Source organism: Myotis yumanensis, unplaced genomic scaffold (genome assembly GCF_028538775.1).
Source record: "Myotis yumanensis isolate MYYU_CA2020_CCGP unplaced genomic scaffold, mMyoYum1.0.hap1 SCAF_1, whole genome shotgun sequence".
Lineage (NCBI taxonomy): Eukaryota > Metazoa > Chordata > Mammalia > Chiroptera > Vespertilionidae > Myotis > Myotis yumanensis.
In genome coordinates this window covers 90,648,014-90,670,287 of record NW_027223752.1, presented here as the reverse complement: position 1 = coordinate 90,670,287, position 22,274 = coordinate 90,648,014, and the positions used below count along the sequence as shown (strand labels likewise).

Sequence of the window (22,274 nt, the reverse complement as noted above, 5' to 3'; positions counted from 1 at the left end):
ATACAAATATGGTCATTCTATACTGCAAGATTCAAGTCTTTTTTTTTTTCCTTTTTGATCTTGTGAATGGGTCCCAGTGATGGTGTGTCTATCGAAGATCCTTCAAGGTAGTGGGGTCAATAGGCAGTCTCTTCCCTCTGCTCACCCAAGAGAAGTGCTCTTCACAACTCTATGCCTTTCTACGTGGTCTTCCTAAGGTCTGGCCAGCTCCAATTCAACATCTAAGATCTAGTTCACACATCATTTTGGAAGCCTTCTGAGATGCCATCACCTCCTTGACGTTCCCACTGTACCTGACAATATTATGGGGTAAGTACCACTATAGATAGAGGTAGACACAGGCAGTGTATTGACATCTACCTTCCCCTAGACCAGTGGTTCTCAACCTTCCTAATGCCGTGTCCCTTTAATACAGTTCCTCATGTTGTGGTGACCCCCAATCATAAAATTATTTTCATTGCTACTTCATAACTGTAATTTTGCTACTGTTATGAATTGTAATGTAAACATCTGATATGCAGGATGTATTTTCATTGTTACAAATTGAACATAATTAAAGCATAGTGATTATTCACAAAAACAATATGTAATTATATATGTGTTTTCTGATGGTCTTAGGCGACCCCTGTGAAAGGGTCATTCGACCCCCAAAGGGGTCCTGACCCACAGGTTGAGAATCACTGCCCTAGACTTTTATAGTTCATTGAAGACGAAGTCTGTGACTTACTCACTGCGCCTTACACTGTGTCTGGCACATAGTCATTCTCAATATTTATTATTCTTAAATTTTGACATTTAACGTAAAATATTAGCTTGTAAACATATCCTAGTTTCTTGGGAGAAACATTTAAGTATGGTCAGTTGCTTTCATCTGGATCTTGTTTTCTTCAAGGCTTTATTTATTTTCTTTGGTGCTCTTGTCCTGGGATCTGATATTTTAATTTAAAATAATATTATTATAATAAATCACAATAAAAGTCACATCACTTTATTGATAAGATTTCTTTTTAAAAATATTTTTATTGCCAAAACCGGTTTGGCTCAGTGGATAGAGCGTCGGCCTGCGGACTGAAGGGTCCCGGGTTCGATTCCGGTCAAGGGCATGTACCTGGGTTGCAGGCACATCCCCCGTGGGAGATGTGCAGGAGGCAGCTGATCGATGTTTCTCTCTCATCGATGTTTCTGACTCTCTATCTCTCTCCCTTCCTCTCTGTAAAAAATCAATAAAATGTATTTAAAAAAATATTTTTATTGATTCTAGAGAGGAAGGGAGAGGGAGAGAGAGATAGAAACATCAATGATGAGAGAGAATCACTGATCGGCTGCCTCCTGCACGCCCCCCATTGGGGATCTGGCCCACAACCTGGGGTGTGTCCTTGACTGGAATCAAACCTGGGCCCCTTCAGTCCGCAGGCTGGCCCTCTACCCACCGAGCCAAACCAGGTAGGGCGATAATGTTTCCTTTTACTTTCAACAATAAATATTTAATTAAAAAGGAAAAAATTATCACAGTAAATTTGACCTCATGGGGGGTGGGGGGGGGGGGAAGGTTGTATAGTTGTATTAACACATGTATAGACCCATTTAAACACCACCGCAGGAGAAACAGGGACCATTCCAAAATACTGGTTCTTCAACCTTATGAAGCTGCATCTCTGATTTCTTATAGGAACACGTCTCAAATACTATCATGTAATATTCATTTTTGTTTAAAAAGATGAAAACGTACAGTGGGAGTGTCTGGGACATGAGTTTATTTCTCTCACACACCGAGGGATTCATTTCCTTATTTTAAAAAGAGATAGCTAATAGTCACATTTCCGATTAATCACGTCCTAAGTACTTCCAAGTACGTCCTGTACGCAGGCATGTTTTATTTTCAATGCGTGTGCAAGAACACTTTTCCGGGAATAACCCGGGACGGACTTGAGACCAAGCTCCAAGGGAGCGTCAAGAGCACGCCCGGCGCTGCTGCTTCCGTGGGGGCGCCCACGGGCCCGAGTTTATGCTTTTGGGGACCTCAGTTCTCCATCTGCACAATGGAGGTAACACTCGGCATTTACTCCCCAGGGCTGTGGGGAAAGGTTTTCTGTCTGGCGGACTGAAGGGCCTCTTGCCTCCAGGGACCGGAGGGAGTCGCTCTTCCTTCCCCGAAGCACTTCCGCGCGCGAGGAGGAGCGAGCGGTGGAGCGGAGCTCGCGGAGCGCGGGCCTCCAGGCGGGAGGGAGCCGCAGGGGCCGGGCCCGGCTGGGCTGTGCCGCCGGAGCCCCTGCCCGAGCGCGCAGTGTGCAGGCGCCGCGCAGCACCAGCCGGGCTCGCGTGCACAGCGTGCGCGGCGCGGGGAGCGCGCTCGCCCCGACAGCGAAGCGGAAAGGCGTCAGGACGTACGACGGCAGAGCGACGGCCGACGGGCCCAGGGAGTCGGGGCCCCGGGAGGCCCGAGCGCCCTGGCGGGGCAGCGACGCCTCCGGCCTGTGAGCGCCCCTGCGCGGCTGGCCCAGCGGCCTCCGCAGCGCCCCACGTGGCGGCCAGCGGGAGGCTGGAAGCGGAGCCGATTGGCTCCGCCCCCAGCGAGCTCGCCGGCCTCCCCGCCCAGCTCTCGCCCGACCCTCCCTTCCCCCTCCGGCATCGCGATGGACGCGGCCTCCCCCCGCCGCCGCCGGCAGCATCGCGCGTGCCTCTGAGCTGCGGGCCTGAGGAGCCGCGTGCGGGGCCGGGACGTGCGCTGCCTTTCGCGGGTCGGGGGACCCTCTCCCTTCCCTGTCACCCGGACCCCGCGGAGGAAGGGGAGGGACGAGGCGCGGCGTTTCCTGTCGCCGCCTTCCCCGGCTCGACCTGCGGCTTCCTGGCCACTCGAGGGCCGCGGCCTGCCCTGGCTCTGCCCGCGGCCTGCCTGGAGCTGGACCGGAGCGGTTTGGGACTCCGAGGCCGGGTGAGAGCTGGAGGGAAGGGGAAGCGGGAGCGCTCTGGGCGGTCGGAAGGGCGAGGCTTCGGGGCCGAGATCAGGAAGCCGGGCGGCGGCCGGGAGCGAGACCCCGGCCCCTGGTGAGGTCGGCGGGGCTCCTGCCGACTCACCCGCTTGGCCCCTTTGTTTCTCTCCGGCGGCGGAGCCCCGCTTGCCCGAGCCGGAGCCCAAGGCGCCCCCCTTCTCCCCCTTGCCCTTCAGAGGGCTTCGCTGCCCGGCCACGCCGGGGACGACCCGCCAGGCCGCGGGAGTTCTGGGCGCCGCTCCCCGGGACGCGCCGTCCTGTCTGGGGCCTCGTCTCGGGCGCCGAGGCTTTGCTGCCGCCCCTCCAGGCTCCCCGCCGAGTCACGGGAGCTCACCGAGCGGGGTTTGCTGCGCTCGGGAGCTGGGTCGGTCGTCCCTGCCGGTCTCCGCCGGTGGGTGCCCACCCGGGCCCGCCTCGGGGTTCGCACACCTGCAGCTCTGGCTTACGTGGGACCCAGAGCTGCCCTCCATTAGGGCGCTTACAGGCTTTGGTAATGACTTTCCTTGTGGTGCTGGTTCCCTGTTGTGTGTGTGTGTGTGTGTGTTTTCACCAGCTGCTCCATTCTGTGGGGATGGGGAAAGAGGTGCTTAGATGGGCCTATATTCTCATCGTACTGTTTTAGTTCGTTGTATTTACTTCTAGCGTTTCTTTTTAAACTTTTAAGAGCAGTTGACAAGACTGCCAAAATTCCTAACCGAGTCTGTATTCGTAGGTGCATCTTGCACGTAATTGCCGTTTGTATTTGGACATCTTACGAATAGTAGTGAGTAAATTGAGAAGTCAGCCAAATTTGTGAATTGAGAGGTGATTTTAAAGCAGAAACTTAATTTGGAGGGTAATGGTTCAAAGTGCTTAGAGTCCGAATCTAACCCTTATCTGAAGATCAGTTTTGGGTGGAGGGAGGGGGGGTGGAAAATAAAAAAAAAAGAACCTTTAGTAAGGTGTTCTTTGCCTTTTGGCACAAACGTTAGCGATAGCAATAGTGGGATCCGAAGCTTGTTTGACTTTGACAAAGAGCTCTGGTTTCCAGTTAAGCCGAAACCTAATCAGCTTATACTCTTGTGCAAAACTGGGTTTTATTTAGTATGCTATATGAACGTTAAATCCGAGGAATAAGGAAAGTTGAAAGCACTAAGCACTATGTGCACTAAGCACTATGTTAAAAAAAACATAACTTACGAGTCTTTTCTAATTTCTAGGAGGACACCATGAAAATTTGGTTCCCACTGATGCAAAGGAAAAAATTTTAAACCCCAAACTGATCAATCCTGGACATTTAAAGGAATTTCCCCCCTTTTTTAATTTAAGCAAAGAGGCTTAAAAAAGAAAACATGGCAGATGTGGATCCAGACACATTGCTGGAATGGCTACAGATGGGACAGGGAGATGAAAGGGACATGCAACTAATAGCACTTGAACAGCTATGCATGCTGCTTCTGATGTCTGACAACGTGGATCGATGTTTTGAAACGTAAGTACATCACTTCATCATCTTCCTTTGGGGTTGCTGTAGTGACATCTGTTTTCAACTGTTTACTGACTTCAGTTTGTTTAGAATTTTAAAGCTACCTTTTAAAAAGTTTTGCATTTACACTTTTCTGTGTAGTAAGTCGAGTAATGATAATTGTGATGACACAAATATGTGTTTGTTGAATGAATAGGGATAAGTAGGAAATACATTTTTAACCATAGCTTGGTTGATTCATTTTCAAAATATGTTATGAACTGCTAAAATACAGGTACTTGAAGGTAACTATGCCTGTACCAAGAAATTAACTAGAAATCGATATGAAAATGTAGATGATAATGAGCATATGTTTATAACTGCCAATTTTTTGTAAGTATTAAGTCACATGACATCTTACTTTTGTTACAGCAAACCATTGCCTTGTAAATTTCAGTTTGGAGGGTATAAATTGGATGTTACCCATATGGCATACTTTTTGGAATAGAAGAAACAGATTATGAAGTTTGGACAGTTTAAACAATTTTATTCAGAGGTTAAAATGTAGAATTTATGCAAAAATGTAAAAGAGAATTCATTATTAGAGTAGCCATTAATGCCATGTTTTTCTTCTGAATGCTGTTTTAATACCATTTTGAGGTAGTTAATAGAAAATATTTGAGATGTTGATGTAAAATTTGATATAATTGTCTTAATTTCTTTGAAGTGGGGATAAATATTGTATTATTAAAATGATAACGCATTTTTAATTGCCTTCATTTTTGAATGAATAATTATTGAAGATGAATTACTAAGTGAGTAACTAATAATCCTCAGCTGAGGAACTTGGAAAAAGCTAATGTGACTGGGGCAAGGAAAAGTTGCTGGAGAGCTGGGTTGAGGTAGGGTCAATATCACATGGGGTCTTTTGTGTATGCTAAGCTTTTGGTTTTGTCTCAAGGCGATGGGAAGTGCAATGAAAGAGAGATGTGATTAAATTTTTCTTTTAAAAACATAACCTGCTTTATGGAGAATAGTTGAAGACAAATGCTTGTAGACTTGTTAGGTTATGAGTCAGAGAAAGGATTGCTGTAATAAAAGTATAAATAAGTGGATAGATTGGAGACACATTTAGGAGGTAAAATAGGACTTGTTGAATATGAGAGTGAAAAAGGAGGTAACATGGATGATTCAGGTTACAATGGATGATGCCATTCAGTGAGAGAGAACACTGGAACAGAGGACCATGTTTTGAGGGACTGAGGTCATGAGTTTGGATTTGGCTGGATTCTTATATCTGCTTCTGCATTCAATTTGTTGCATTATGTTGTTTTGATTAAAATATATGAAAAAACCATCTATATATGTAGTTGAAAAAAAAAGAGGAATGTTGTAACGATTTTTTTTACATCAATGGATATTCTCCTTTGATATCATACCAGAACTGGGCAAATAATAGTCTCTTAAGGGTTAAAATGTGGATTCTGAAATCATATCAATGAACTTTTCATACTGTTACATTAAAATCTATTGGTCTGTCTTGTACATTGAGTGGATTTTTAACCCATGTTTAAGTTTGTAAAGTCATACACTTACTGGTCATGTGAAAAATATTGGTCTACTGAGTTAGATAGATGTCCTAAATTGACATATGTCATCCAAAATATCAAAAACACATTTGCTGATATGACTACTGATTTCATCAGAATCTTTAAATATTGGGGAGTGTCACAGTGGCAGACACAAGTTTCCCCAAATTGTAATTTTTGCTTGAATACTTGAATATTATCAATGGCAACAAATAGTCAAATTGTTTTCCTTGAAATGGAAGGCTTAACTTCATTAATTTTTGAGAAAATGTTTGCCAGATATCCAAGTCTACATAACCACAGTTTGAAGTTCTTTGAAGTAAAAATGATGTTGCATGAAAAAAGTGGCGAGTTGGGCTCTCCAAAGGTTGTACAAGTACTTTTCCTTGACACAACCATCATTCTTTGGTATGCAGAAGTACTTGATACTTTCGTCCCATTTCCTTAAGTAGAATATTAAAAAAATGTATTCAAGGTTTGCGATTAGTGACATTAATGATTTCTTTTGCTTCACCAATGTTATTCTATAGTAAAGTTGGTTTTTAAAAATTTCCATGCCAGAACTTGTAGTACAGTTTAGTGCCACTACCTTGATTCATACACCAACAGTTTTATCCACCACTAGAGGCCTGATGCATGAAATTTGTGCAAGAGTAGGCCTTCCCCCAGGTGCCTGATGGCAGCCGGGACCCAGGCTTCCCTCACAGCCCCAGCTTTGTCTGGAAGGACGTCCGGTCCAATTAGCATATTATGCTTTTATTATTATAGATTGTTTTTGCATCATTCGTTTACATGCCAGCACAGGAAAGAAATGATTCAAGAAGAGAAAGGACAATTGTGTTGAATATGGTGAGAGAGGTCAAGTAGGGTTGAAGACTAAAAGGTGTCCTTTGGATTTAGCAACATTCTCAAGATCATTGATCTTAATGAGGACTCGGAGTGAAATGGTGATGAGGGACAGATCCGAATGGGTTGAGGAGTAAGTAGAAAGTGAAGAAATGGAGACAGAATGTGAAAAACTTTTTTGAGAAGTTGGATTGGAATGGGAGTGTGGGCTTTTTCTTTTAAATGTCAAAGTGATAGGAGAAAAAATGGATAATCCGTAGTGTAAGGATTCTGAAAAAAATAAAAAAATACAACAACAAAAAACCGGGAGAGAATTGGCTCTTGTCAGGAGCAGTGCTTTTAAAACTTTAATATGCATAATGTGAGTCACCTGGGGGATCTTGTTAAGCTGCAAATTGTGATTTAGTTGGTCTGGTGTGGTGTCTGATATTCTGCATTTCTAATGTGCTACCAGGTAAGGCTGAAGCTGTTGGTTTGAAAATTCCCACATTGTGTAGCAAAGCTCTGATCCACTGCTGGGGAGAGAAGTTTTAAAACTACTCCTGTTGTAAAACCAGGAAGATGGAGGGGTTAGATGTAGATGTTTTAGGTTTGATGGTAAAAAGTTGATGGGATTTCTGTCTGATGACATCTATTTTTCCTCCTGAAGAAGGAGATTAAAAAGAATAATATCTAGTCCTCCCGACACACCAAGGTTGCAGGTTTGATCCCTGCCCAGACACATACAAGAATCAACCAATGAATGCATAAATAAGTGGAACAACAAATCATTGCTTCTCTCGTTCCCCCTTCCCTTCCTCACTCTAAAAATCAGTAAAAGTAAAAAGAATAATGTGTAGGGTTGATATGGGGAAATTATTATACTCATATAGTGCTAGTAGCTTCAAAGCTGATATCCCTGCCTCTAAGTTATACCCAGAGTTACATTCTTAAACTATTGATTTGATTGTGCCACTCTCTTTTATAAAATCTTTTGGCTTCTTTACCTAATGGATAACATTTATACCCCTCGAAGTCCTCTCCTGCATTTTCATATACTACTGCTACTACTTTTGTTTTTCCATTGCGAAGCATAGTGCCTGGCATACACAATAGCTACTATCCATATATTGAACAGATTGAAAAAAATTCTTTATATTCTACCTGTTTTTCACTTATGCCTAAAAGTGCCTTTGAAAGGTATTTGTGAGTCATGAAACTAGTTGGGGAGTATGCAGGAGGAGGAAAGTTGTATTCTTCTCTGTAAGAAACAGTGATAGCATCAATATGTATTTTTCCTACTCCCCCTCCCCCCCGTATTAATGTACTTGCCTTTTCCATATTGATTCTTGTTTTCTTCTACCCAATGGCAGAGTAATAAGGAAGTGAAATCATTTTCGTTGATCATCCCTGCAACTGTTTTTCCCCGATTTGAGAATGTTGATTCTCAAATATATATAATCAAATATATATAATCCTGAAAAGTTAAATAAGTGAATTTCTATAGACAACTGTGTACAGTGTGTGCTTCATTGCAGTGGACAGCAGAGAGAAATGCTGGATGATGAGAAACATTCTCTCTCTAGGTAGCCAATAAATAATGAGCTTCAGTGAGCTTTCGTCAAGTTAACCAAAGTGTCTGTCACCTTTAAGATGCAAAAAACCAACCGCATAAAATTTATAACAATATATATGTATACTTTGCCTATTTGTTGGCTGTGTCATTAGACCTTTGAATTCCTTGGAGCCCCAGCACTGTCTTAGTCATCTTTGTATTCTACTCCCTAGCACAGTTGTTGGCATAAAAAGGCATTTGATAGATATTTGTTGAATGAACTGCGATTTGGTTTGTGGTATATTTTAATTGGCTAAAAGCAAGTCTACATATTGGAGTTTGACTTATTCCTCTATCTTTGTGAGGAAAGACCATAACTTTCAACTGCTGTGCCAGTAGTTATTTTTAAGCAATACAGAGAGCATCAAGGCCTGGAGTAGGGGCAGTAATAGAATAAGAGATGAAATGGATGAAAAGGTATTATTATCTTCAAGAAGCCAAATTTATTAATCTGTTACAGTTAAAAAAAATTTTAGTTGTTAATAGAAAAGTGCCCATTTTTAAGACTGTACTCAGTAAAATATTGCTGCTGTGGATAACTTCTTTTATTTTAAGAAAGTTAAATTTCTTTTTTTTTTTGAGCATTTCATGCTTGAAGATATTTTATTGGAGGAATTCCAAAAAAGATCATTATTTATCGGGTTTTGGAGGATATTATCTAGTATAGGTACTTTTCGTTCTGTATTTGCTTCTCTATATTTTACATTTTCTTTTTTTTTTTATTAAATCTTTATTGTTCAGATTATTACACTAGTTGCTCTTTTTTCCCCCCATAACTCCCCTCCACCCAGTTCCCACCCCACCCTCCGCCCTCACTCCCCACCCACTGTCCTCATTCATAAGTGCGAGATTTTTGTCCAGTCTCTTCCCGCATCTCCCACACCCCTTCCCCCCCCCAAGAATAGTCAGTCCATTCCCTTTCTATGCCCCTGATTCTATTATAATCACCAGTTCATTCTGTTCATCAGATTATTTATTCACTTGATTTTCAGATTCACTTGTTGATAGATGCATATTTGTTGTTCATAATTTGTATCTTTACCTTTTTCTTCTTCTTCCTCTTCTTAAAGGATACCTTTCAGCATTTCATATAATACTGGTGTGGTGGTGATGAACTCCTTTAGCTTTTCCTTATCTGTGAAGCTCTTTATCTGACCTTCAATTCTGAATGATAGTTTTGCTGGATAAAGTAATCTTGGTTGTAGGTTCTTGGCATTCATGACTTTGAATATTTCTTGCCACTCCCTTCTGGCCTGCAAAGTTTCTGTTGAGAAATCAGCTGACATTCGTATGGGTACTCCCTTGTAGGTAACTGTCTTTCTTTCTCTTGCTGCTTTTAAGATTCTCTCTTTGTCTTTTGCTCTTGGCATTTTAATTCTGATGTGTCTTGGTGTGGTCCTCTTTGGATTCCTTTTGTTTGGGGTTCTCTGCACTTCCTGGACTTGTAAGTCTATTTCTTTCACCAGGTAGGGGAAGTTTTCTGTCATTATTTCTTTTTTTTTTTTTTTTTTTTTTTTTTTTAAATATATTTTATTGATTTTTTACAGAGAGGAAGGGAGAGAGATAGAGAGTTAGAAACATCGATGAGAGAGAAACATCGACCAGCTGCCTCCTGCACATCTCCTACTGGGGATGTGCCCGCAACCCAGGTACATGCCCTTGACCGGAATCGAACCTGGGACCTTTCAGTCCGCAGGCCGACGCTCTATCCACTGAGCCAAACCGGTTTCGGCCTGTCATTATTTCTTCAAATAGGTTTTCAATATCTTGCTCTCTCTCTTCTTCTGGCACCCCTATAATTTGGATGTTGGTACGCCTGAAGCTGTCCCAGAGGCTCCTTACACTATCTTCGTATTTTTGGTTTCTTTTTTCATTTTGCTTTTCCAGTTGGGTGTTTTTTGCTTCTTCACATTTCAAATCTTTGACTTGATTCTTGTGATCCTCTGGTCTGCTGTTGGGAGTCTGTATAATATTCTTTATTTCAGTCAGTGTATGCTTAATTTCTAGTTGGTCCTTTATCACAACATCGAGGGTCTCACTGGATTTCTTGAGGATCTCACTCCATTTATCGGTGGTCTCACCAGTCTTTTTGAGGGTCTTACTAAATTTATCGGCGGCTTCTAGACAGTTCTTGAAAGACCTTAAAAGTGTGGTTTTGAACTCTATATCCAGCAGTTTGCTTTCCTCCATTTCTGTCATTTGTGTCCTGTTTCTTTGTCTCCGCATTTTTTATGCTTCCTTGTGTTGATAAAGTGGTTTTCTGTGCTAAGTATCCTCTAGGGCCCAGTGGTTTAGCCTCCCCAATTACCTGAGGAGGACACTCTTGGTGCTCCCCCTTGTGGTCTTTGTGCACAGTCTTGTTGTAGTTAAACCTTGATTGTTGTAAGTAACACTGGGAGGGGTTGACCTCCAGGCCAATTGGCTGTGAGAATCAGCTGTGTCTGCATTGGGAGAATTTCTGTCCTGGAGCTCTAGGGAGGTGCTAATCTAGCCTCTGCTTGAGGCTATCCAGCAAATGCCTCCGTGCAAGGCTTGGGTGGGGCGGGTCCCGGGGGATCAACAGGGCGGGCAGAGCGAGCAGTTATGGCTGCTCTCAGTCCTGCCTTCAGAGGCCCCGGTTCTCAGTGTCCCAGCAATCGCTGCAAGTACCTCCGAGAGAAAGCTGCCCTCGAGTTCCGACCGATGCCAGACAGTCCCGCTTCTCCCGTATGAGTCTAGGTCACCAGAGACTCTCCTGGAACTGGAGCTCAGAGCCTGAGACTCCCTCCCGATTGAAAAAGACAACCACGCCTTCAGCCGCCAGCCGGCTCCGCGTGCGCCTCTGTACCCCTTAGTATTTTACTTCCACACCGCAGCTTCTCTGAGTCTCGGTATGCTTTTCTCTTTCCTTCTAGTTGTAGAATTTCCACTCAGCCAGCCTTCCTGTGGTTCTGGGTGATGTCCGTTCCGTCTTTTAGTTGTATTTTTGAAGTGGTTGTGCGAGGCAGCAATCTCTGGTGTTTACCTATGCCGCCATCTTGGTTTCTCCCTCTAAATTTCTTTATATTGTAAATTGTTCTGAAATCTTGGCCCAAGTCAAAGTGATGAAGTCTGGAAAAAGCTTATCTATAATAATAAAAGCATAATATGCTAATTAGACTAGATGTCCTTCTGGACGACCTTCCAGACGAAGCCGGGGCTTCGGGGGAAGCCTGGGTCCCAGGTGCTAGAGGGAAGCTGGGCTGGCAGCAGGGGGAAGGAAGGCCTACTCTTGCATGAATTTCGTGCATCGGGCCTCTAGTGATAGTTATAGTAATATAGAAATTATATTTAGTAGTATAGAAATTTTTTCTCTTTGGAACATCACTAAACATTTTTTGTTCTTGTTTTAAGTTATTAATCTCTACTTCCATTAGGGGGAAAGATTCTGATGTCATTGCAGGTAGCAATTTGGGATCCATTGCTTAAAATTGGATTCATCTGAAGATTCTTCTTCATGTCATTTGTGTGGTTGACTGGTTTGATAGTAGTTCTATATAGACTGAATGATCTTAAAGTTTCCTAATTAGACTACATTTGGGTCTGTAAGTTGGTATAATAGTGTAGTACTGGGTTTAATATATAAAAATAAATTTTAGCAAGTTTAAAATTTTGAATAACTCCTTAATTGTAATGTATATAAAATTTTGTGCCATACATGTATACTTTTAGCACTATTAAGGGAGGGCTGTAAGTGTGCATAATATTTAATTTTTTCTTAAATTTATTTAAATTGTGTATGCTGAAATCTGAGTTTGACAAATGCATATAGTTGTGTAACCATACCACATCTGAAATTCAGAACAATTCTATCACCCTGAAAAATTCCTTGGAACCATCCCTTTGAAGTTAAGCCCTCCTGTAGCCTCAGTACCTGGCATCCAGTGGTCTGTTCTCTGTTGCTGTAGTTTTGACTTTTTCAGAATCTATACTAATAAAAGTATAATATGCTAATTAGACCAGACAGCTGAATGACCTTCTGGACGAAGCCACAGTGGCGGGGGCCGAGGCAGAGGTAGTTAGGGGTGATCAGGCAGCCAGGTGAGCAGTTAGGGGCGAATCAGGCAGGCAGGCAGAGTAGTTAGGGGCGATCAGGCAGGCAGGCAGGAGAGCAGTTAGGAGCCAGCGGTCCCAGATTGTGAGGGCTTGCAGGATGGGCTGAGGCCCCCCCCCCCCCCCCCCCCCCCCCCCCGTGGAAGAATTTTGTGCACTGGGCCTCTAGTGTCATATAAATGGAATCATACATATAGTCTGTAGCCTTATGAGTCCGGCTTCTTTCATGTAGTAATTTGCATTTGAGTAATTTGTGTTGCTGTGTGTATAATAGTTCCTTTCCTTTCATTTCTGAGTGGTATTCCATTTTATGCAAGTATCATATATGGTTTATCCACTCACCTCTTGAAGGACATTTAGGTTTTTCTGGCTTTGATGAAGATGTAACTAAAGTTGATATAAACATTAGCATACAGATTTCTGTGTAAATGTGAGTTTTCATTTCTTCTAAAATTATACAGATAAGTCTGACAAGATGGAGAATTGACAAACTGATTTCAAAATTCATATGGAAATACAATGTACCTAGACTAGCCAAAACAATTTTGGTAAAGAATAAAATTGGAGAAGTAATGCTACTGTATTTCAGTTCTTATTATACAGCTATAGTAATCAAAACAATGTGGTATTGGTGTAAAGATAAATGGACCAATGAAATAGAACTCAGGAATAGATTCACACATACATTGAGAACTTATTTCAACAAAGGTGCAAAGGCAGTTAAGTGGATAAAGGATACTTTTTTAATAGGGCTGGACAATTGCTTGTCCATATGCAAAAAAGAAAAAAAATAACTTTGATCCATACTCTATATTGTATACAAAAAATACACTAAAAATGAATCATAAACCTAAATTTAAAACTTAAAACAATAAAACTTTTAGAAGAAAACATAGGAGAAATCCTCTTGTGACTCTAAGTTAGGCAAATATTTCTTGAATGAACACCAAAAGCATAGACCAGCCATAGCTGGTTTGGCTCAGTGGGTCGAGTGTTGGCCTTTGGACTGAATGGGTTCGATTCCGGTCAAGAGCACATGCCTGGGTTGTGGCCTCTATCCCCAGTGTGGGATGTGCAGGAGGCAGCTGATTAATGGTTCTTTCTCATCATTGATGTTTTCTTCTTTTTTTTTTTTTTTAATATATTTCTTTATTGATTTCAGAGAGGAAGGGAGGAGAGAGAGATAGAAACATCAGTGATGAAAGAGAATCATTGATCGGCTGCCTCCTGCACACCCCCCACTGGGGATCGAGCCCGAAACCCAGGCATGTGCTCTTGGCCGGAATCGAACCTGGGACCCATCAGTCCGCAGGCTGATGCTCTATCTACTGAGCCAAGCCGGCCAGGGCACATTGATGTTTTCTATTTCTCTCTTCCTCTTCCTTCCTTTCTGAAATCAATAAAAATATAACTTAAAAAAAAGCATAAACCATAAGAGATTAAATTGATATGTTTGAAGGTCTCTACTACTAATTTATTTTCTGTAATAGAGGACTGTTCAGGTTAATTAATTCTTAAGTAAATTGTAATACTATGTCTTTCAAGGAATTGGCCTATTTAATATAAATTAAAGTTTATGGTCATAGAGTTGTTTGTAGTATTCCTATTTATCCTTTGGATATTTGTACAGTCTCTGGTGATAATTCTCCTTTTCATCTTAATATTGCTGATTTTTATCTTTTGATCAATCTGGCTAGAGATTTATCAAATTTATTTATCTTGTCAAAGAATCAGCTTTTGGTTTCATTCATTTTTCTCTATTTTTCTGTTTTAAACATTGATTTCTGCTCTTTATTATTCTGTGTTGGTTGGGTTTAATTTGCTCTTTTTTCTAATATTTTAGGTGGAAGTTGATGTCAGTGATTTGAGATCTTTTCTAATATAACCATTTAGTACTATAAATTTCTCTTTTCTGCTTTAATTGATGTATATTTTCATTTGGTTCAAAATACTTTACAATTTTCTTTGAAACTTTCTTTTTTACCCTTTGGTTATTTAGAAGTGTGTTGCTAAATTTCCAAATATTTGGGGGTTTCACAGATAATTCTATGTTACTATTGTGGTCAGAGAACATACTTCATATAATTTAATTATTTTAAATTTGTTAAGGTTTGTTTTATGGTCCTTGATGTGGTCTATTTTTAGTGAATGGTTCACATGCAGTTGAGAAGAAGGTATATTTTGCTCGTTTGGTGGGATGTTCTGCAAGTGTCAGATTAAGTGAAATTTATTGATAGTGTTGTTCAATGTATATCCTCAGTAGTTTTCTGTTTTGTTTGATAGGTTATTGAGAGGTGTTGAAGTCTCCAATTATAATTGTAGTCTTATCTATTACTCATCAGTTCTCCCAGTTTTTGCATCATATTTTTTAAAAAATTTATTTATTTTAGAGAGAAAGAGGGAGGGAGAGAGAGAGAGAAGGAAAGAGATATCGATTTGTTGTTCCACTTATTTATGCATTCATTGGTTGCTTCTTGTATGTGCCCTGCCGGGGATTGAACCCACAACGTTGGCCTATCGTGACGATGCTTTAACCAACTGAGCTACCCGGCCAGGGCCTAGTATCATATATTTTGAAGGCTTGTTAGTTAATTTTAGGATTTTATCATTAGGTAATATCCCTCTTTATACCAAATAATTTTCCTTATTCTTAAGTTTACTTTGTCTGATACAAATATAGCCACACAGGCTTTTTTTCTTTTTTATTGATTTCAGAGAGAGGAAGGGAGAGGGAGAAATAGAAACATTGATGGGCTGCCTCCTTCATGCCCCACTCCTACTGGGGATCGAGCCCGAAACCTGGGCATGTGCCCTGACTGGGAATTGAGCCAGTGACCTCCTGGTGCATGAGACAACATTCAGCCAACTAACTGAGCCACACTGGCTGGGCTCAGGCTTGCTTTTGAAAGTGTTTGGTATATCTTTTTCCAGCCTTTAGTTTTAACCAATTTATATCATTATATATAACGTGGGTTTCTTGTAGACAGTATACTGCTGGCTTGTGTGTGTGTTAATCTTTTCTTTTTAAAAAAATGTTTTTATTGATTTTAGAAAGAGAGGAAGGGGGGGAGAGAGAGAGAGAGAGGGAGAGAGAGAGAGAGGTGAGAGAGAAACATTGATTCGTTGCCTCTTGCATGCACCCTAATTGGGCATGGAACCCACAACCTGGGCTTGGGAATTGAATTGGTGACTTTTTGTGCACTGGACAACGCCCAACCAACTGAGCCACATGGGCCAAGGCTTGTTGTTGTTGTTGTTGTTGTCGTTTTTAATGCAACCTGACAGTTGGTTTTGAATTGGTGAGTTTACACCATTTTCATTTAATGTAATTTTTGGTATGTTCGGATACACGTCTAATGTTATATTATTACTTTTCTTTTTTGCTGTTCTGTTTTTGTTTGTTTGCTTATTTGTTTCTCTGTTTCCTCTGTCTTGCCTCTTTTTTCTCTTTTTTAAAAATATGAAACACTTCACAAATTTGTATGTCATTCTTGCGCAGGGGCCATGCTAATCTTCTTTGTATCATTCCAGTATTTAGTATATGTGCTGCTGATGCTAGCACTCTGCCTTTTGCATTATTTGAATATTTTATTTAATTTACATTTTTTGTCTGTTTTGTCTATTTTTTAAAATATATTTTATTGATTTTTTACAGAGAGGAAGGGAGAGGGATAGAGAGTTAGAAATGTCAATGAGAGAGAAACATTAATCAGCTGCCTCCTGCACACCCCCTACTGGGGATGTGCTGGCAACCAAGGTACATGCCCTTGACGGGAATCGAACCTGGGACCCTTCAGTCTGCAGACTGATGCTCTATTCACTGAGCCAAACCAGATAGGGCTGTCTCTATTTTTTAGTGATTGCTCTAGGGATTACAATTAATTTAGAGCTAATATCTTACTGTTTAAAGTAAAATGAAGAAGACTTACAAGTGTGTAGCTCTCTATCCTCTCTCCCTTTATGTTATAGTTGTCATATTTATTAACTCTACATACATTGGAAATCTGAAGATATAGTGTTATAATTTTTGCTTTCAGTAGTCAGTTTAAAAGGAGAAAAATAATCTATTACATTACCTTGATATTTATCATTTCTGTTGCTCTTCTTTTATTCCTGAAGTTCCATGTATCTCTCTGGTATTACTTTCTTTCATCCTGAAGAACTTTCTTTAGCATTTCTTTTAGGGGAAGGCTGCTAGTGATGAATTCTTAGTGTTTTTTTTTTTTTTTTGCCCCATCTGAAAATGTCTTTATTTTGCCTTAATGCTGTGAAGATATTTTTGCTGGATATAGAATTCTGGGGTGGCAGTTTTTCTAGAGTTTTAAGATATTCCACTGTCTTCTGGCCTTTATGGTTTCTTTTTAAATATATTTTTATTGATTTCCGAGAGGAAGGGAGGAGAGAGAGAAACATCAATAATGAGAGAGAGTCATTGATCAGCTGCCTCCTGCACACCCCACACTGGGATCGAATCCGCAACCCAGGCATGCACCCGTGACGAGAAGCGAACCTGGGACCTTTCAGTTCTCCGGCTAGGGCTGTGGTTTCTGATAATAAATCTGCATTCATTCTAATCTTTGTTTTTTTGTGTTGTTTTTCCTCTTGCTGCTTTCAAGATTTTTTGCAGTTTGATTATGATTTTTCTGTGCAAGGTTGTGTTTGCATTTGTTGTATATTTGAGGTTGCTGATTTTCTTGAATCTGTATTTCATCAAATTTGGGGGGTTACTTCTTCAAATCTATTTTCTGGACCAATTTTTTTCTCCTTTCTGGGACTCTAGTGGCACAAATGTTACACTTTTTAATATCTTCTCTTAGGTCGCTAACATTCTGTTTCATTTGCCCCCCAATCTTTTTTTCTCTATTCTTCAAATTGGGTAGTTTTTATTGATTTATGTTGAAGTTTCCTGATTGTGTCATCTTCATTCCACTCTTGAGACCATCCAGTGAATCCCCTCTCCACCCCATATTGTATTTGTCATTTCTCAAATTTTCACTTGATTGTTTTTCACACTTTTTATTTCTCTCCTGGAAAATGTCTGTTTTCAATCATTTAAAAAATGTTATTTACCTCATGGAATATAGTTATTATAGCTGATTTAGAGTTCTCTCTGATAATTTTAGCATTTATGTTGTCTCAATCTTACATTTGTTGACTATCTTTCTTTTTGAGTTGGACAGATCACATTGTACTGATTCATTGTATCTTAAGATATTTTGGATTTTATCCTAGACATTTAGAATATTATATTGTGAGACTCTGGATTTTATAAAAATTCTCTAGAGTATGTTGATTTTTGTTGTGGCATGCAGTCAACCTGGGTAGATTAGACTGCAAGTTCTGTCATGCCCTCTGTGGGTGGTAGGTGGTTCGAATGTCATTGGTTTCAAAACCCTTTGTTAGGATGTTTGGGTCTATTCTGCATGTGTCACTTAGAGTTTAGTCTGGGACTTGGGTGGTAGATTATGTCATAGTTCTGTTGTTAAAGTCATTAGCTCTTTTCTACATATGTGCAGCTGAGAGGTGAGCTTGGGACTTGTGTCAGGGATCCTTTTTGTAGCTTTTTCCTCCCCAAGTCTTCCCTTATCATTTGGCTTCCAGAAACCTTTTTTTACCTAGTGTTCTAGCCAAAAAGCTGGGGCTCTCTTGGATTTTAGCCACACTTTCTCTTCACTGTCTTCCCTTCTTTCCTCTTGTGCTGTCATACAGTTTCTGGGACTGGGACTGCCCTGGAGGTGAAAGTAATGAGAGAAAAGAGAAGAAAATGATAGGATTCCTCTCATGCTTTTTTGACTCACAGGTGTTTATTTTTTTGTTTTGTAAAAGATTATTGATTTTTAGAGAGAGAAGGGAGAGGGAGAGAGAAACATTGATGTGAGAGCATAACATCGATTGGTTGCTTCCTGCATACCCCCCTACCAGGGATGGCACCCACAGTCCAGACATGTGTCCTGACCAGGAATTAAACCAGTAACCTTTCAGGGCACTGGACGACGCCCAACCAACTGAGCAACACCGGCTAGGGCATGGGTTCCTTTTCTTAGTACTCAGTCTTCCTGGGCCTTATATGCTGTGGCACCTCCACTGGACTGTGCATGTGCCACTAAGTTTTCTATGGGGCTTACACTTGGGGCTGGCTTGGGGCCAGGCTGGGAAGAAAAAAACTCCCAGGAATTTGTCCCCTCATCCTCTGGTTTACAGAGGCCCCTTTTCTTGGTCCTTTTAGTTTTTTGTTTGTGCTCCTACTAGATAGTTTTGGGACTTGGCCTATCCCAAGTCCCAAAACTGGAAAAGAAAAGAGGAGAGGAAAAAAACACCCTTTAACTCACTTCCGTCAAGGATCGTTACTTATTTTGACTTCCTTCCCCAATCCATCTGCTGTTGTTTACTATTCAGAGTTCTCAGTTGTTTTTTGTGTTCTGTCCAAGGTTTTTGGTTATAATCTTTGGGAAAGACAGGCTGTAACCAGCTTACTCTAGGACTAGCTCTAAATTTTACATTTATTTTTTTGGAGTTACAAAATACGTTTGTTTCAAAATTTGGAAAAATCAAAGTTTAGAGAATGAAAATTATCTCTAATTGCACAATCTAGAAGTTAGCCATTTTACCTTTTTGCTCTAGTTTTTTCTCTCATGATAAAACATCATAATGGATATTCTTTTTTTCCTTTTCTTTTTTTTTTTTTACAGTGTAAAATTTTTATATTTAGAATTATGCAGCTGGACTCGGTTTAGATGATTCCAATTTTGTTGGCAACATCCAAAGCATCATAGTCAGGAGCCAGTCGAACATATGCCTTCTTCTCGCCATCAGGCCTGATCAGGGTGTTGACCTTGGCCACATCAATGTCATAGAGCTTTTTCACAGCCTGTTTGATCTGGTGCTTGTTGGCCTTGACATCCACAATGAACACTAGTGTATTATTGTCTTCTATCTTCTTCATGGCTGACTCGGTAGTCAGGGGGAATTTGATGATGGCATAGTGGTCAAGCTTGTTTCTCCTGGGTGCGCTCTTCTGAGGGTATTTAGGCTGCCTCCGGAGCCTTAGTGTCTTTGGCCGTCGGAAAGTAGGTGACGTGCGGATCTTCTTTTTTTTGTGGCTGTGGACGCCTTTCAACACTGCTTTCTTTGCCTTCAAAGCCTTTGCTTTGGCTTCGGCTTTGGGAGGGGCAGGGGCTTCCTTCTTAGCTTTCGGCGCCATCTTCGTAAAAAGCTTTTCCTTTTCTTTTACCTAAGTAGTGGCCTGGTGCATGAAACTTGTGCACATTAAAAGGGGATTAATTAGAAGAAATATTTTTAATATTGCTATTTGCCCTTTCTCTATAATAGAAGTGTCAGAGACGAAAGAAAATTAGTAAAATGTATATGAAAATCTTCCTCCTGTCAGAGTCTGGGGCACACACCACGGGACCCAGAGTCAAGTCCCCACCCATTCATGGGGACTCAAAATCGCACGAGATCCAGACCCAGCCGGCCCCTCCCTTGTCAAGCCCCGCAGGGCGGGGGGCGCAGCCTCAGGTCCTCTGACCCGGCACCAGGCAGAGGGTGCATCCTCAGGTCCCCCGTCAAGCCCTGCTGGGTGGGGGGGTGCATCCTCAGGTCCCCTGGCCCGGCGCTGGGGCAGGGGGGTGTGCCTTGAGGTCCCCTGTCAAGCCCCACTGGGCGGGAGACACAGCCTGAGATCCCCCATCAAGACCCGCCGGGTGGGGGGCGCAGTGTGAGATCCCCTGTCAACTCCCTCCGAGGGGGGGTACAGCCTCAGGGCCTCCGTCAAGCCCCGCTGGGTGGGCGGGGCACAGCCTCAGGGCCTCTGTCAAGCCCCGCCTGGTAGGGGGCACAGCCTCAGGTCCCTGGCCCTGGGTGGGGGGAGCAGTCTGAGGTCCCCTGGCCCAGCACTGGGGCGGGGGGTGCATGTTGAGGTCCCCTGTCAAGGCCTGCTGGGCGGGGGGGGGCGCGGCCTGAGGTTCCTTCTTCAAGCCACGCTGGGTGGGGATGACGTGGTCTGAGGTCCCCTGTCAAGCCCTGCTGGGTCAGGGGAGCAGCCTCTGGTCCCCTGGCCTGGCGCTGGGCCGGGGGGCACGGCCTGAGGTCCCCTGGCTGGGTGCCGGTACGGGAGGCGCAGCTTGAGGTCCCATGTCAAGCCCCACTGGGTGGGGGTGCGCAGCCTCAGGTTCCCTGCCCTGGCCCACCGCCACGCAACCTCAGGTCCCTGCTGATTGATTGCTCATTAAGGCTTGTTACAGGAACTCGGCCTCCACTGTGGGTTCAGCCATCTAGTGTTATGGAAACCCCGTCTCCTCTGTGGGCACCACCATCTTTGTGATGGTGTGATGGTCAATTTGCATGTTCCCTCTTTACTAGATAGGATATTTCTATTAAAGTATATTTGTATAATAGCAAGTCCTTAGTAAGCAGTTTTTAAAAACCTGTGTAATCATGTACGTGTCATATACTTAGTCATGCCTTTATTATTAGATCTGTAGGTTATATCACAGTGAGCACCTTTGTATATACATTATTGCCTGATAACATATTTTTTGAATTGTTGACTTCAAAATAAAATATAAATAAGGGAAAATCAAAGTTTCCTTTATCTGTTTGAAATAATATTTAATTATTTTTAGAATTTTAGCCAAATATGTTTGTATAAGATTACCTTCTTTTAACTAATATAAATGGTGCTGTTTTTGGTAGAGGACCTTGTGGTTTTTTTACTGTTTTGAACTTTAGAGTTGAGTATAGGAAAATTTAATTGAAAATAACTTTACAAGGTTTTATTCCTTGCAAGCATGAATGAATAGGGTAATAACTTTTGATTTTTATCTTTTAAGAGAAATCTGAATGAACATTAAAAAATGATGTTTATATGTGCCCAGAGTGGTAGTTTTATGTTTTGTATCTGCCTCAAGTACATGTTCATACAGAAATAAAGTCTGTACCAAGCATACAGAAATAAAATGATTGATTGAATTTACTTTGGTATTTATTTTTTACTTTTGCTATTTTAATATATATTTATTTCGGAGAGGAGGGGAGAGGGAGAGAGAGAGAGAAATATCAATGATGAGAGAGTATCACTGATGGGCTGTTTCCTGCATGCCAAACACTAGGGATCAAGCTTACAACCCGGGCATATGGCCTGACCGGGAATTGAACGGTGATCTCCTGGTCCATAGGTCGACGCTCAACCACTGAGTCATGCTGGCTGGGCCAACTTTTGCTATTGTAATTAGACACTTTTTATATCTTGAAGTCTTTTTGTGTGTGTGTGTGTGTGTGTGTGTGTGTGTGCATTTGTGTGTACGTGTATACAATGTTAGATTCTTTTTTATTTTCTTGGCGGGGATTGACTATTCTGTATTTAATTGTAAAGTTTGTTAATCCTGTCATAGCCAAATTTTATGGAATGAAGTGAAATAATTATCAATTTAGCAAAAATTTAAAGGTAATATCTTCCTAAGTGGCCTAGGAGTGGTGAGATAAATACTCTAAATCAGTGGTTCTCAACCTTCCTAATGCCGTGACCCTTGAATACAGTTCCTCATGTTGTGGTGATCCCCAATTTCATTGTTACAAATTGAACATAATTAAAGCATAGGGATTAATCACAAAAACAATATGTAATTATATATGTGTTTTCCGATGGTCTTAGGCGACCCCTGTGAAAGGGTCATTCCACCCCCAAAGGGGTCGTGACCCACAGGTTGAGAACCGCTGCTCTAAATGCTCCTGGTGGGATT

The 22,274-nt window shown here is 41.7% G+C and overlaps 1 protein-coding gene, 1 non-coding gene and 1 pseudogene across 6 annotated transcripts in view; 1 reads left to right on the top strand and 2 right to left on the bottom strand.

Annotated features, from left to right (window-relative positions):
- The first annotated feature begins 2,699 nt into the window (after positions 1-2,699).
- Positions 2,700-22,274, top strand: part of HECTD1 (HECT domain E3 ubiquitin protein ligase 1) — a 97,819-nt gene continuing 78,244 nt past the window's right edge. For all 5 annotated transcript variants that reach the window (XM_070427473.1, XM_070427456.1, XM_070427447.1 and 2 more), the window contains exons 1-2: positions 2,700-2,932; positions 4,190-4,461. In XM_070427473.1, coding sequence (XP_070283574.1) covers positions 4,322-4,461 — 140 coding nt within the window. In that variant the 5' untranslated portion in view covers positions 2,700-2,932; positions 4,190-4,321. The remainder of the gene's footprint in view (positions 2,933-4,189; positions 4,462-22,274) is intronic.
- Positions 15,989-16,096, bottom strand: LOC138999982 (U6 spliceosomal RNA). The gene has a single exon (XR_011469493.1). It is a non-coding gene; the product is annotated as a U6 spliceosomal RNA (small nuclear RNA).
- LOC139004212 (large ribosomal subunit protein uL23 pseudogene) lies at positions 19,227-19,748 on the bottom strand (annotated as a pseudogene).